Consider the following 15,154-nt stretch of genomic DNA (forward strand, 5'->3'; position numbering starts at 1 on the left):
CTGCTGTGATTTTATCAGGCCCACTGAGATCCGGGATAATCTCCCAGCTCAAAATCACAGCTGCAAAGGTTTCAGAGATTAGAATGGGGCCAAATGAGGGAGGGGGCATTATTCAGCCTCCCACACCATGTGCCAATGGCAGGCTTTCACAAACCTGTATTATGACTTGCACTTCAGTGAAACCAACTTTATAAATACATCAATTCTAAGATGCACCACAATTTCAGAGGTAAAAACGTGAGGAAAAAAAGTCTCAGAATCACTGAAGTAATTTAATCGTTGCATCCAAAACAGCCTAACAGTGCCTCACAAAAAAACCAGAATATCATGTTATTCACGTTCTCTGAAAGAATTTTAATTCTTAGCTTTCCAGTGAGGTATGTCTGTATAAAAGAGGGAAATAGATTATTCTAATGCATCTCCTCACTGGTACCAATCTGACTTCAGAAGTAAACAAAATCTTTTTAAATAAATAGTCTATATACCTTTTCAATGGGGCTGCTTGGCGAGACTAAATTCACAAGATCTACTCCAAGTTATGTGTGCCTCAGTGGCATCATTTCCTTCCAGAGACTAGATTTGTATCAAAGGAAAACTGATTCTATTCCCACTTTAAGCCAAACTTGACATAAATATCAAAATTTACAAAGCAAGTATTTTATGGAACACTGAGGCACCGTACAAAAAATAAGTCATAAGCTTTCTTTAAATTAATGAGTTTCCTCACTACCACCACCACTTAACAGAGATGCAACATTTTAAATATCAAGAATATTTGTTTCGCCCTGGCTGGCGTAGCTCAGTGGATTGAGCGTGGGCTGCGAACCAAAGTGTCGCAGGTTCAATTCCCAGTCAGGGTACATGCCTGGGTTGCAGTCCATGACCCCCAGCAACCGCACATTGATGTTTCTCCCCTTTTCTCTCTCTCTCTCTCTCTCTCTCTCTCTCTCTCTCTCTCTCTCTCTCTCTCTCTCTCCCTCTCTCCCTTCCCTCCCTAAAAATAAATAAATAAAATATTAAAAAAAAAAAAAGAATATTTGTTTCATTACCTTTTCCCTGAATCAAATTTCAGTAATTTTTTTAAAGGTGAGATTAAGGGTTTTCATTATCTGTAAAAGAATATCAAAGTAAGCAAAGTACAAGCTCCTCTATCCTGTATTTGAAGAGGCAGAATCAGATCTAGGAATGTATTAGGTTGGCCAAAAAGTTCATAGACCTCATTTGTCTGTAACTTCATTTGAAACAATTTTGTTAGATTGCATTGTGACAGCTGCTATATCAGCGTGCATTAAAAAGCTTATCAAAATGTGAATTTTTGTGCAGCTATTTTAATATTGAAAATGGAGGAAAATACACTTTTCTTGGCATATTATGCTTTATTGTTTCAAGAAAGGTAAAAACACAACCAAAATGCAAAAAAAGATTTGTGCAGGATATAGAGAAGGTGCTGTGACTGTTGAACGTGTCAAAAGTGGTTTGTGAGGTATCCTGGTATTATCGACATTTTGACCAAATAGTTGTTTGCTGTGGGGCTGTCGTATGCACTGGAAGATGGTTAGCAGCAGCCCTGGCCTCTACCCACTAGAAGCCAACAGGAGGAGGTAGGTAGCTGATATACTCAAAATATCCAAATCAATAAAGTTATTGGTGGAAATGAAAAATGTGTCTTTTATTTTATGGAAACAACTAAGCAGACTTTTTGACCAAACCAATAATTCTTTCATCACTGAACTATCAAGAAGTAGGTCAATATTTACTCAGTATACATTTTAACAACCATTCCTGATAAAATATTAAAATACTTCTGAGCCAGTCAGTAGTCAGCCCTGACTGACCCTGCTTCTCTGTTAAGCCTTACCACGCTGGCGCCTTGCCCCAAGACCTCCTCATGATCCAGCAACCACAGGATGAATGAATGCCTGGCACATTACAGGCTTACAGAGTCCTGTCACTACATGTAGTACTGATTATTGAATTTTTTGAAGTATATTATCCCTGCTAATAAAGTAACAATAATATTGCTAAAGGACAGACTTTTTTATAAGCATAAGAAACATATATATGTACACACATGTATCTACACACCACTGAAAAAAATCTGCAATTAGAAATCTTAGTGATTTAAAAAATGGGGAGTCCCAATCACATCTGGATACCTCGGATCATTCTTTCTGAAGGAAGACAAATGGTTACGAAGGTAACTGTTGCAATCCCTGCTGGCAGACAGAGTCTACAGATGCAGCCTATGCAATTATTTGGATGAAATCTCACTGCATTAAGTATAGTTTTTCCTGCAATACTTACATGCCAGGGACAATACTATTTGCTCTTCTATATATCACTCCATATGATTCTCACAACAATCCTGTGAAGTATCACTACTGTCATTTTAGAGACAAATAAACAGGGGCAAGAAAGCTCACTAATTCATACAAATGCATAAAGCTGGTAAGTAGTGAAGAACCCAAGCACTGCAGGTTCCAAAGCTCATTTCACAATACCTGTTTCTCAGAAATACTAGAAAAAACAAGCAAGTTCAGACTTGGCCACTGGCTAGGCAAAGCATTTTACTACACCCTCTCCCCTCCTTACTTCATTCTTATTTTGCTTAGTTCTAATATGAACAGTATTTAGTGCACAACTTTAGAAAACTTCCAGCAAGCCAGCTAGCTGAGGTAGATGGCCTATTTACAGGAAACCTCCCCAAGAGTGGATTAGTAGGAGGGAGGGAGGGCTGGACAGTGTAAGAAAATAACAGAAAGACTAAAATAGTGATTGAGCCTTAAATACAAAAGAAAAGGGTAGGGAGAGGTAACCATACACACATCCTTTCAATGGCCAGTTTTCAAAAGCAGTAACAAATATGAAGCCAAGTTCACTTGCTCACTTGATTTCCTACTGCATGCTTCCATTGGGAATATGATGAGGAAAACTCACAAGGTCTCTGCCATTTGAAGAATTTATATCCTGGTGTTCTGAAGGAAACTGAATGAAGGGACTCTCATTTGCTAAACACCAGGTACTTTAAAAATAGTATTTCAATTATTGTAATCCCCTCAATCCAACAAGAAAGCTCAAAGATGTTATATAATTTTCTCCAGGCTGAATCAAACCCTACAACCTTTTCACCAGCCCACACACTCTGACAATTCTGAGTACACCCAGCCTATGGGAAACACTGGCTTCCCCAGAGCTGAATATAACATGATTTGTGCTAACATACAGTACTGACTGAAGATGGCTCTCATTTCCAGGGAAGTCCACTGAAGATTGGCTCAAAATCTGCTCTATTTTACTATCTTTAGAATCCAACACTTCAGGGTTTGTAGATAAAACTAGAAAGATGAAGCTAGCTGAAATACTGGGATCAGTGGCAATCAACGTGGTTACAAAAACTATTACAGATATAATCTCAGAAATCTACGGGAGAAGAGGTGAGGTGGGAATGAAAAGACTACAAATATGTATAGCAACAGACAAAAAGATTAAACTTAGACAAAAGACACTTGTTTATTTAGGGAGTGAACATTTTTTAAGTCCCTTGAGATATCTATTAATCAACCTAAAAGGAAATTGTGTATCTAAATAATTACATAATACCAAGGCAATATCTTCAAGAGGGGACCCAATGCTCTTGTTAGCTATAAAGGAAGGCTAGAAACCTAGACAAATGTCTCTCTGATCAAAAGGCACTTACCTCAGACACACTAGGGAGATTTATATCATTTTAAATTTTACATGTGCTCTCAAAGTTGAAGGGTTTCCTATTAACTGACCAGATAGTGTTGCTGAGTGAATGGGATATTTATTTATATCTTCCTTAATGAATTCAAATAATTCCCATTACTATCTTATCTTTCTTTCATTACTGACAATTAAAAGGTTAACTGCCACTGCCCTGGTTGGTGTAGCTCAGTGGACTGAGTGGCTGCCTGTGAACTGAAGGGTTGAAGGTTCGATTCCCGGTCAGGGCACATGTCTGGGTTGTGGGGCAGGTCCCCAGTTGGGGGTGTGTGAGAGGCAAAGGATCAATGTATGTCTCACACATTAATGTTTCTCTCCCTCTCACCTTCTAAAAGTAAATAAAGAGAAAATTTCAAAAAAGATAACTGCCAGTATCATTCTTAGAAAAGGTATATGGAAGGAAGAAATAAGCACCATTTACTTCCTAAAAGTAGAATTCAACAATAATGGTTTATTGTTAAATTTAGCTGGCCCACCTGCTACCACCCCACCAAATTTTAAAAGCCCCTTTCAATTCAAGTCAATTGGAAGAAATTTTGAGTTACATCATTACCAGTGTATTATTTCACCATCTTCCCTTGTTTGAGGATTTGGATTTGGAAGGATTCTCAAAAGTCAGAGTAAGAGTAAAGGTTGAAAAAAATAGCCACCTAATACTTCATATGGAAACACAAATAATTCTAAAAGCTTGTATTCTTCTAAATGAAAAACTAAAGTGTAGAAATACAACTCCAAGGAACAAAGTTTAAGAGAAATATTTCATAGATTCAAAGAAGTCAACTTTTATCTTCAAATAAGTGGGAAAAGCATGTTTAACAGTTAAACCTGGAAAACAAGTAAAAGTTATAATGAAGTCTCAGTTTTCTGCCTCTCTATTCCCTATATTTCCAATGTCAAAGCTCTAAAAAGAAACTGTAAGGAGTGAAAGAGATCTGGACTTGGAATTAGGGTGAAAATTAGACTTCATAAAATGAATGTTTAATGAACACCTATAATTTGTTCAAGGCCCTGAATATACAGCAGTGAACAAGAGATAAGACAAAAAAACTGCTACTCTCATGCAGCTTACACAGGAAAAACATCACTAATCTTTCTGGGTGATGATTTTTTAAAAAAAGATTTTATTTACTTTTAGAGTGAAGGGAAGGGAGAAAAAGAGGTAGAAAAACATCGATGTGAGAGATACATCCATTGGTTGGCACTCACATGTGTGCCACTGGGGACTTGGCCCGCAACCCAGGCATGTGCCCTGACCGGGAATCAAACCGGTGACCTTTTGGTTTGTAGGCTGGCACTCAATTCACTGAGCCACACCAGCCAGGGCTCAGGGTCTTGATTTTAATCTGTAAAATCAGGGAAGTAGACTAGATGTTTTTCAGATTACATTCCAAAACACCTGGACTTCCACTTCTATTTTAACCAAAATAGTTCTGCTTTTTATTGCTTTCGAAGTCAGGGTTCCACACCCAACTTCTTTTGGGAAAACAAATGTTTTAAAAGGTTTGATAACCAGTTAAGTGCTCTCTAGGTACTTTCCAGTTTTACAGTTCTGTTTTCTATGATGTTTCATGCTTATACTTCTGACCTATTTGGTTTTCACTGAGTCTGGAATTCCACAGGGATATACATGAAGAGCCAAACTAGTTTATGTAGGGCAAAGAAGAAATCACAACTGCTTAACCATTGTTACAGATGCCAATACCTGGTAGCAAAAACTATTTTTTTCTAAGACTAGCAAACAAAACAAAAACAGACTTGATCTTGTTATTTCTCTAGTTAAACGACTTTCTTCTACCAGAAAGAAAAAAGTTGACATTAGTTCTTTATTTTAATTTCAAATTCTGTAGAATAACATTTAAGGTCTTTCTTGAATCTGGTCCTTTTAAAGTATTCCTTTAAACTCAAATGCCTTGGGTTTTCCCCACCACCCAGCACCACACCATTTTTGCTTCTTGAATGCTAGGTTTCTATACAAGCCTTGCACTTTCATATTTCCAGACTTTTGTTCATGCTGTAACCTCTCTGTGGAGATAACACTTGCCTTCCTACCCCTAACCATCAAATCCCTCAAGATCGTAACCACCTCAACTGCCACCGAAATACAGGTCAACTTAGGAGAAAGGCAGAGATTCTGTCCTACCTACTAGGCTAATCTTGAGTTCCCAACTGGTAAACAGGCAAAAATGTTGAAATGGAATGATTATATCAACAGTAGAAATCAAGCATAATCTATATCAGACTTCCAAATATATGAACTGATTTGTTCTTACAGATTTAACATTCCAAAACCATTAATATCCTGGCATCCCTGAGCATTTGTAAAATTTGTAAGGCTAAGACAAATATTTGCCACTTAAAAATTGTTCATTAATTATTAGCCAATGTCACCTCAATAAATTCAATAAAATTTTTAAAAATTTTTCATTAAGACAATAATGCATATTCAGAAAATCAAGAAAAGACACAATCCTTAGATCACATGAGTTTACAATATTCTAAAAGACTTGGGATCTTGTCTTAAATTATCATGTTTCAGTTCCTTCATACACAAAGCTATTTTAAAAACAAAAACAAGAATTTACATCAAGTTTACAAGAAAAAAATCCTCACAAATATCTTTATGCATGTTGCAGGCAGCAGTACAAAACCTACAACACTGTTCACATTCAAACCCATTAAACAGCAACTGAGGAGGTAAAGCATGCAATATTGGTAAGTATGGCTGACCCAAAAGATACTAAGGTTAAGCCATCATTTTTGACTTATGGAAAAAAAAAAATTCAACCTCTAATTCCCTGGATAATCGATACACATCACGCTTGAAAAGCATCTGTTATAAAAAATTAGAATGTTGGTTGAACTTATTTACAAAGCCCAGCAAATTTTCACTAACAACTCAGATAAAATAGGTCGGTCCTACAATTCTTTGAAGAGTACCAGGGTATCTTTGTTCTCTTACAAACACAGGACAGATATCTTTCTAAAGTTTTCGGTCAATTCGGTCAATTTTGGAGGGTTCTCTTCTGAAATATTACAAAGTCTATAAAGAGAGTCCCGCCTTTTCCTGCCCCCATCCGTGAACATTCCACATCTCAAAACTAGGAAATAAATATCCTAGACATGACCATTCTTCACTTGAAACCACTGCACACTCACCGCCTATGACCTCAGTGTGAAAGCGGCTTTCACGTTGCTTTGGCTGCCGCCTGTAAGAAGGCCTGGCCTCAAAGCAGGGCCAACTCCGGCACGTTTTATGTATTTCCGAACGTGAAACTGGGGGTGGGGGTGCCCACCCAATCTAAACGCATTCGTTTAAACCCGTTTGACACCTGCTCGCTTTCAAACACGATGACGAGCGAACTCCAACCTCTGGAGCAGCAGCCGCAGCAGCAACGACTGATCTGGAGGCCAAAGTGGGTCAGGGTTACAGTTACACTTAGGTTGCATATTTACACACTTTTGTCCACAAACTTGACTGCAGCTCCTTTCAAGGCGGCGTGCTCGCCAGGCCGCAGAAATCAGAGTTTTCCTGAGTCGGGAAAGGGGACAGTCCTCCCAGCTCGGTGGCCACCCCAGAATTCCCCAGACCGCGCACTTGGCGGCCTCCGCTCCGGACACGGTCTCACCCTCACCGGGCGGGGGTCGCTGTGGGCAACTCGCTGTGCCCGGACGGGACTCAAGAAATGGTGGCCCGCACTAGGCAACTCCAGGCCCCCAGCGGTTTCGGGCCTAGGCTTACATTACGTAAACAGTCCCGGCCCGGCTTTCCAGGGAGACCCTTCCCCCATGCAGGGTGCCCCTCTAAACACTGGTCCCCGCCCCGTGCCACAGAGTGCCCCGACCGGGACGCCCCAGGACGCCCCGGCCCGCCCCGCCCCGGGCGAGGGATGTGGCCGCGCAGGCCGCTCTGCCGGCCTAGGCCCGGCTCTCCATAGGACCACCTGCCTCACCGTTCTGCTGGTGCGGCGCCGGGCCCGCACCGGGGCCCGCAGCGGCTCCTGAGGCGGCGGCTCCCCCAAGCTTGGGCTGGATGCGGGCGCTGGCGGCGGGATGAGGGGACCCGGCGGGGCCCGACATGACGGCGCTGCTGGCGGCTGCGGCGACGGTGGCTCCGCTGCGAGGAGGTGGGCGGAGAGAAGGGAAGGCGGGGCCGGAGAGGCAGAGGAAGAGGAAGGAACGTGCCGGCGTCACCGTGGGAGTCACCCAGGACCGCGGCTAGGGGTTCTACTCCGTCGCCAAGATCAGCTAGCTACCGCGGGCGCGGGGAAACTGGCCCACCTCTCCCGGCCCGAGCCCCAAGCCACGGGACTCCCACACCCAGCGACTCCCCGTGGGCTCTGCTAGAGCCCCGTCGCCACCACGCCCCCTACAGGCCGGAGCCGTGAGCCCGTGCCCGAAGGCGAGGCCGGGCCTTGGGTTCACAACCAGCCCGCGACTGCAGGGATGGAGCTGGGTAGGACCAGGGGACTTGGGGCTGGCCATATCCGGGGGCGGAGGCCGGCAGCGGGGTGACATCCGGAGCCCAGACCAGACTGACCCCACCCACCTTTACTCCATAGAGCTACCCTGGGTTTGATAAACACAAATCTCAATCAGAACAGAATTATTCAAAACTTTCCCCACTGACTTAACTCTATGGAAAGGAAAGGGGAAAATGGAGTAAGGGAAACTAGAAGACAAACTTATCTTCCTCATGATTTTTGTCAAGGGTTGGCCCATTGGTTTGGTGTTCAGAAGACGTAAAATTTAAAACCAGAACTCGGTTTGCTTTGTCTACACTTGCGAAATCTTTTAATCTCTGGCCAGTCCTGCATGCTAACTAGCAAGCAACCTCTGGACTACAATTACCCAAGTTCTTTTGCAGTCTTGGAATCTTGGAGAGTGCCATCATTACTCTGTATTAGAAATGAGATTGATCAGAAACATCGTATTCAGAATGGGATCTAGCAAAATGATACTTCTGGAACAGTAAGTCTAAATAACTGAATATGCAAAACAAAATGTGTTGATCATCTTAGAATAATGCAGAGCTTCCTTTTGGTTGAATTACAAAAGGATTTCAGTGGTTGGAAAACTTTTTGAGTTTTACGATTTCAACACTACATCATGCTCCATATGTACAAAAAGGGCAAGCCCTTTCCTACAGGCTTTCCAAATTCACAGAAACCTAAGCCCGAATGAACCAAAGATCATATTCTGTTTCATCAGGATGACACAATTACAAATTTCAACACTTTCCAGTAGTCCTTTGAAAAAATGGTTCAGAAAAAAAGCTCTGGATTAAAGGCTACCATTATGTGCATAAGGGAGTGCCTAGACAATTGCTTTTCTTCCCCTAGAATGTATCCTCCTGAGTGTAAGAAACCCATTTTAATTAGAGGTGTGTGGAGGGAAGGTGGACCTCCTATCTCTTTTGGAGAGACTCCTAAAGAGAGGGACTGAGACTGTATTAACAGATCTTCCCCACAATCTTCATCACCTTAACTGCTTCCAACTAGTCCACTAATTGGCCCTAGTATTTTTCTAGCATATTTATAAAAACCTTTTACATGACAGATCCCACAACTTTTATGAAAATGTTATTTCACTCTATTGCTTTATATTCCATGACTACCATCAGTGAAAAAAAAAGGAAACAGTTGAAGGATTGAATGCTTACCACATACCAGGCACTGTACTAGTCTCTTTAGGTAATTTTTTTTCCCCATTTAGTCCTCACAATAACTTTGGTTTTTTTTTTTTTTATCTCCATTTTACCAGTGAGGAAACTAAGGCTTATAGAGTTCAAATAATCTTAGTAAAAATCATGAACCTGTAATAGAACCGGAGATCAAACCAAGCTCTATTTATTTCCCAAACCGTTGCTCTATTCATTACAAACTATAGTGGGTTAATTTACATGATGTACTATTTTGCATCAAAGGATTTTCAGTTTTACATAGACTATGATCCAGTATTCTTTAGAATGGTGGATCTCAGAGTCTCTGAAATGCAAATTCTCAGGTGCCACCCCAGACCCACTGAACACTGGAGGTGGGACCCAGCAGCTCTCCAGAGGATTCTGATCCACAGAAAAATTTGAGAACCACTGCTTTTGAATAACAAAGTTAAGCTCAGTTGGATCTTTTTCCTTTTCTTTTTTTTTTTTTAAATATTGGAACATGATGGTCCTTTTCTTCAGGATATCTCTCCAATCTTTTGCCAGTCATTGAAAGTGATAGTTTGTGGATGTGTGATTAAAGTACCAGCAATGTCAAATGTGATCGTTCCTGTGTCAATTCTGATTGACAGGCAGTGTTGAGGCAAATGCCAAGGCCAAGTCTATGTTCAGTGGGAAAGAGTGCAATCTTTGAAATTAATTCCTGCCACAGGTGCAAAAGGGACATTTTTCTGTGTCACATTGTGACAGCATGCCACTATGTCACCACAACTTAGGACACATAGTCCCTATAACATAAGTTGTGGAAGACTTAGACAACTAAACACCCATTTCTATCTCGAAAAATGATAGTCCAGTTCTTATTTTGTTGTAACCTTGCTTCACATCTTTCTCAGCCAGTTTTTAAATTATCTAGTTTTTAAGTCACATTTGACCTTTTATTTTTCAAGTGTAACATAGTTATTAATTGGTGTAAACCCCAACATAATAATGAACATAATTTCCTATATTTGGAGGAGAAATATATCCTAGTAAAGTGGAAAATTGTGCAAATGGCTTCTGGAAGACGTAATTCCAAGTAGCTTGATGGTGAAACCATGGCATTTAAAGGTTTTGACTGTCTTTTTTTCAGTTTGTTATAATCTACATTCACTGAGTAGAACTTATATTGACATTGGGACCTGGTTTGTTCCAGGGTTCTGGTTTATTCTCTGTCCCAACAGACATCTGTATTGAACAATTCGAGGCATATGGATAGAGCACTACCCTAGTATCTCCAGCTCCAATAAATACAAAGAGGAGGATCATGCTTGGATACTTCTTGGCCTGACTGAAGATCTGGTAAAGGATGACTGCAGCAGAGGGCTCAGAAGCAGAGAAACACTAAACTGCAGGGCCCAGCGTAGGTAGCGGGTGCATGTGGGGTGAGTGGATGCCCAGTCACCAAGGACCTCCTACCTGAAAAGACCTATGTATGCCTCAGAGTGAACTCCGTGGTAGCCATGACAGTGCCTGCTTCACCCAGCGCCTTGCATGTCTGCTCTAACCCGAGCAGACCTTCAGCATTCCACTCCAAGGGAAACATTCTTGTTCCTGTGCAATGTGTACACCCAGTGGGTAATTTTTTGTGTCAACACTTGTATTGGCTAGATGAACACTTTCTAGGAGGCTACACATTGAGAGATAGTGGTGGGTGGTCCTCTTCAGGCATCTGCCAGCCAGGTAGCATGGAGATGCTCAGGGCATGTGTGTCCTGGGCAAGCCCACCCGTGCAGACTGCTGGTGAGGGAACAGAGCTGTGCCTCCACATTCAACCTTTGTTGCACCTCATACCTTTTAGTGGCATTCCCTACTAGCTGTCCCTTTCCCAATGAGTAGGAATAATTTTCTTCTTTCATCTCCCTTATCCGATCTATTTACACATTGCATTTTTAGTAGGCCAGGTATTAGGATTACAACAATAAATAAGGTATCCATCCCCAAAATCCTGTGAGGATACAGTTCTGCATCTTTCTTATATTTGTTTTTCTTGATTTTTATTTCTACAAACTTGCTGGTTTTTTTTTCTGCTTCTTGTGAATCTTTGATTTTTCAATGAGGCATTCTAAGTTGGGTTTCACCATTTGCATTATGATGGGCAGAAATGATTTGATCACTTATGTTGATGTCTGTTAACGGTTAAGTGTCAACTGTCTATGACACAAGTAGGATCCTAAAAGAAAAAAAGAAAGAATGGGATTATTAGGCAAATAGTTACCACATAGCCAACCTATGCACAATAATGCATGCACTTACAGGACATTATCTAAAGTTCTCACAATATTTGCTGGTATTTTAAATATACTGTAATTTTCTTAATCATCCACTTACACAAGTCAGTGGGTTAGAAGTAAATAAATCACAACACAGGAGAAGAAAATGCTGTTGATGTAAGCACTTTGAGAGCCATAGTCACTATTAGCAGAATAAGTACAAGAAAGAAGAGAAAATTGAAAAATGGAAGAACTGAAAATGCACAGTAGTCTGAAGCAATCAAGTTAAAGAACCCTATATGGGAATATGATAAACAGGCCAAAAGTCCCTGCCCTTTGAGAATTTCTAACCTGGTACTTGAAGGGAATTGAGTGGAGGGAATGCATATTACTGAGCACCAATTACAGGGTGGCAAAAACGGATGTGTAGTTGCAAGCAAAACAGAGTTTATTCTTGCTCTATTATTTATTAATTAATAGTATTCTTTTCCATACAAACAATATACAGGTGTGTATAGCTTTGGCGCTTAATTACAAAGAGAAACTAAATTATACTCTTCACTCTGTTTCCAGAAGATAGCAGAGTTGTACAACCTATTTTTTGAAACTTAGACACTTTTACATATGAATAGTTTAGGTTCAGAAAGCTCCGTTGTTTACAAGTCCCAACATTCACGAGTCTAGAGTAAGTCAAAGTTACCTTCCTAGGCCTCATCTGCATTTCCACCAAACAGAAAGGTGAACCAGTTCTCTGTAGTTTTAAAACCAAGCTTACTTTTTTTTTGCTGATATAAGTTATAAAGGGGTGCCTCTTAAACTTTAATGTGCACATGAATCACTTGAATATCTTATTAAAATACAGATTGTGATTTCTTAGGTTTGGAAAGGCCTGGGATTCTGCATTTCTAACAAGCTTCCAGGTAATGCTGCTGTTTCTGGTCCATGGACCAAACTCTGAGTAGCAAGGGTCCCAAAGGCATATTTTTATTTATGTGAAAGACATGACAGGTTGAGATATGTTTTAATGCACTTCATTAAAGAAGATATGAAAGTCTATTGAGAAAGAAATTCCCCTTCTTGATGATAGTAAGGGAGCCTCTTACCTGCTGCACTGTATTCCCAAAATATACCACTGCTTGTGTTGATGTGGTGCAGATTAAAAGGGGCCTAGCATTGCCCTGGCTTCCTACAGTAGTAGTAGTTTCTTAGGGCTTTAAGATACTCAACCACCTAATGGGTTAATGGGAGGTAGATATTGACACTGGACATCTTGACACATTCAGCAGTGTTTCTGTTTGTGAATTACTTCTACTGATTATTGTTTGCTGTAGGAAAATGGTGTATTAGCTTGGGTGGCCAAAACAAAATACCACAGACAGGATGTCTTAAACAACATTTATTTCTCAAAGTTCTGGATACTGGAAGTTCAAAATCAGGATGCTGGCAGTGGTCAGGTTCTGGAGAGAGCTGTCTCCCTGGCTTGCAGATGACTGCCTTCTCACTATGTCATCACATGGTAGGGAGTGATGTATTTCTCTCTGGTGTCTCTTCTTATAAGATCTGTCAGACCAAGGCTCCACTCGTATAACCTCATTTAACCTCAATTAGCTTCTTAAAGGCCTCATGTCCAATACAGTCAGATGGGGAATCAGGGCTTCATATGAAATTTGGGGGTAATACATCACAGTCCATTGTAAATGGCATTTTCTCAGTGGCATGATTTATTTTTTGCACTTTAAAATTGTTTCTACTTTCAAGTGGTTTTTCCCATTTCACTGTATATTTATGAGTTTCCATTTTAAATCACTGCTTTTATCATCATCTTCAAATCCTTCATACTCAAAATATCTTCAAAATTCTTACTGTTCTTGCACTAATATAAATATTCAGATTAATAATTATAAATACATTTTAAAGCCCTGACTTATGTGGCTCATTGGATTGAGCACTAGCCTGGGAACCGAATGGTCACCAGTTCAGTCCCCATTCAGAGCACATGCCTGGGTTTTGGGCCACGTCCCTGGGTGTGTGAGAGACAACCAATAGATGTTTCTCTCTTTCTTTCTCCTTCTGTTCCCCTCTCTGTATAAATAGCTAAATAAAATCTTTCAAAAAACTAATAAAAATACACTTTAAAAATGTAAACCTATTATAGGTTCCCAATTAATTTTAAAAATGACCTAGATCAAAATTTCCCAACTAAGATACCAGGGCACTCTGTGGGCTGAAGTGCATGGAAACATATATCAAAATATCAATCCCCCTCAGACCTGGGGACAGCCAGGGGTGCCCTTCGGGTGACCCCAGGCTAGTCTTCTTCAGCCACTGCAGCCTTGTTTACTCACCCCACAAAAATACTCTCACTTTCGAGCTGTGCCAGAAATGGCACAAAGAGCTGGAAAGCACTAATTTACACTAATGTTTCTGTGTACAATCTTCAGTGCCATCTGTTGGAATCAGGTGAAGTTTACACACTGCTGATCCAATGGCATTTATTTTTATTTATGAAACTGTGTAAGTTAAAATGTCCTAAGAATGGGTTGTTTCTGTACTATAGAGAATTTAGTTATATATATATATATATATATATATATATATTTTAACTAGTTAAAGATAACCTTTAAGTACATGGAAAAAATCAATAGTGTGAAACACAATTCTCTTTTCAAAAATGCCAAATCAAAAAAATATTGAACGTATGAATTCAGTTAGAGAAGATATGCTTTTAAAAACCATTGTCATGGCAAGATATTTAAATATCTTGTTTTCTAAAAAATGTCAAGGCGTTGTTGGGGGCAGCTGGACTGCAGAAGATAAGATCATGGGAAAATGACAAACTTCCTAAAATATTTGAACGATGGTCTCTGAAGAGTGGTAAGTATGTTGCCTCGGATTACAGAACAAGGACAAGTGATTGGACTTTGATACATGAGTTATGTTCAAACAGAAGGAGCTGGGAATCCTGGAAAAGGTATCTCCACATTGAGAAGGAATCTCAACTTCCTGCACTCTAAGCTTTCTCCCAAACCAAGATCCCAAACCTGTCATTCTGTTTGCCATTGGGATTTCATTTAGCTCAGCATTTTCAGTAATTACAAAACCTCTATTACTATCCTTAAAGTCCTCAAAGGTATACCCAGCTATAATCCTAATATAAATGTCTCTGTTATGGGCTGAATTGTGTCCTCTTATAATTCATATGTGAAAACCCTACCCCCTAATACTTCATAATGTGACTATGTTTGGAGATAAGGCCTTTGAAGAGGTAATTAAGGTAAATGAGGTCAGATGAGTGGACCCCTAATCCAATATGCCTGCTGTCCTCATAAGAAGAGAATATTAGGACACAGACGTGTACACACAGGGAAAGCCATGTGAGGACACAGTCAGGGGCAGTCATCTGCAAGCCAAGAGGGAGGCCCCAGAAGCAAGCAATCCTGATGAAACCTTGATCTTGGACTTCTAGCCTCCATAACTGAGAAAATAAATTTCTATTGTT

General features: G+C 40.3%; 1 protein-coding gene across 8 annotated transcripts in view; it reads right to left on the reverse strand.

Moving 5' to 3' along the window:
- The window catches only part of SEC24B (SEC24 homolog B, COPII coat complex component), a 90,688-nt gene extending 82,643 nt beyond the window's left edge, over nt 1-8,045 (reverse strand). For 3 of the 8 annotated variants that reach the window (XM_036025419.1, XM_028506014.2, XM_036025415.1), the window contains exon 1: nt 7,695-8,044. In XM_036025419.1, coding sequence (XP_035881312.1) covers nt 7,695-7,821 — 127 coding nt within the window. In that variant the 5' untranslated portion in view covers nt 7,822-8,044. Of the gene's footprint in view, nt 1-7,694 lie in introns of all 8 variants that reach the window. The other 5 variants (XM_036025446.1, XM_036025431.1, XM_036025457.1 and 2 more) reach the window with 3 other exon arrangements.
- Nucleotides 8,046-15,154: the final 7,109 nt, after the last annotated feature.

The sequence above is a fragment of the Phyllostomus discolor genome, chromosome 1 (assembly GCF_004126475.2).
Source record: "Phyllostomus discolor isolate MPI-MPIP mPhyDis1 chromosome 1, mPhyDis1.pri.v3, whole genome shotgun sequence".
Lineage (NCBI taxonomy): Eukaryota > Metazoa > Chordata > Mammalia > Chiroptera > Phyllostomidae > Phyllostomus > Phyllostomus discolor.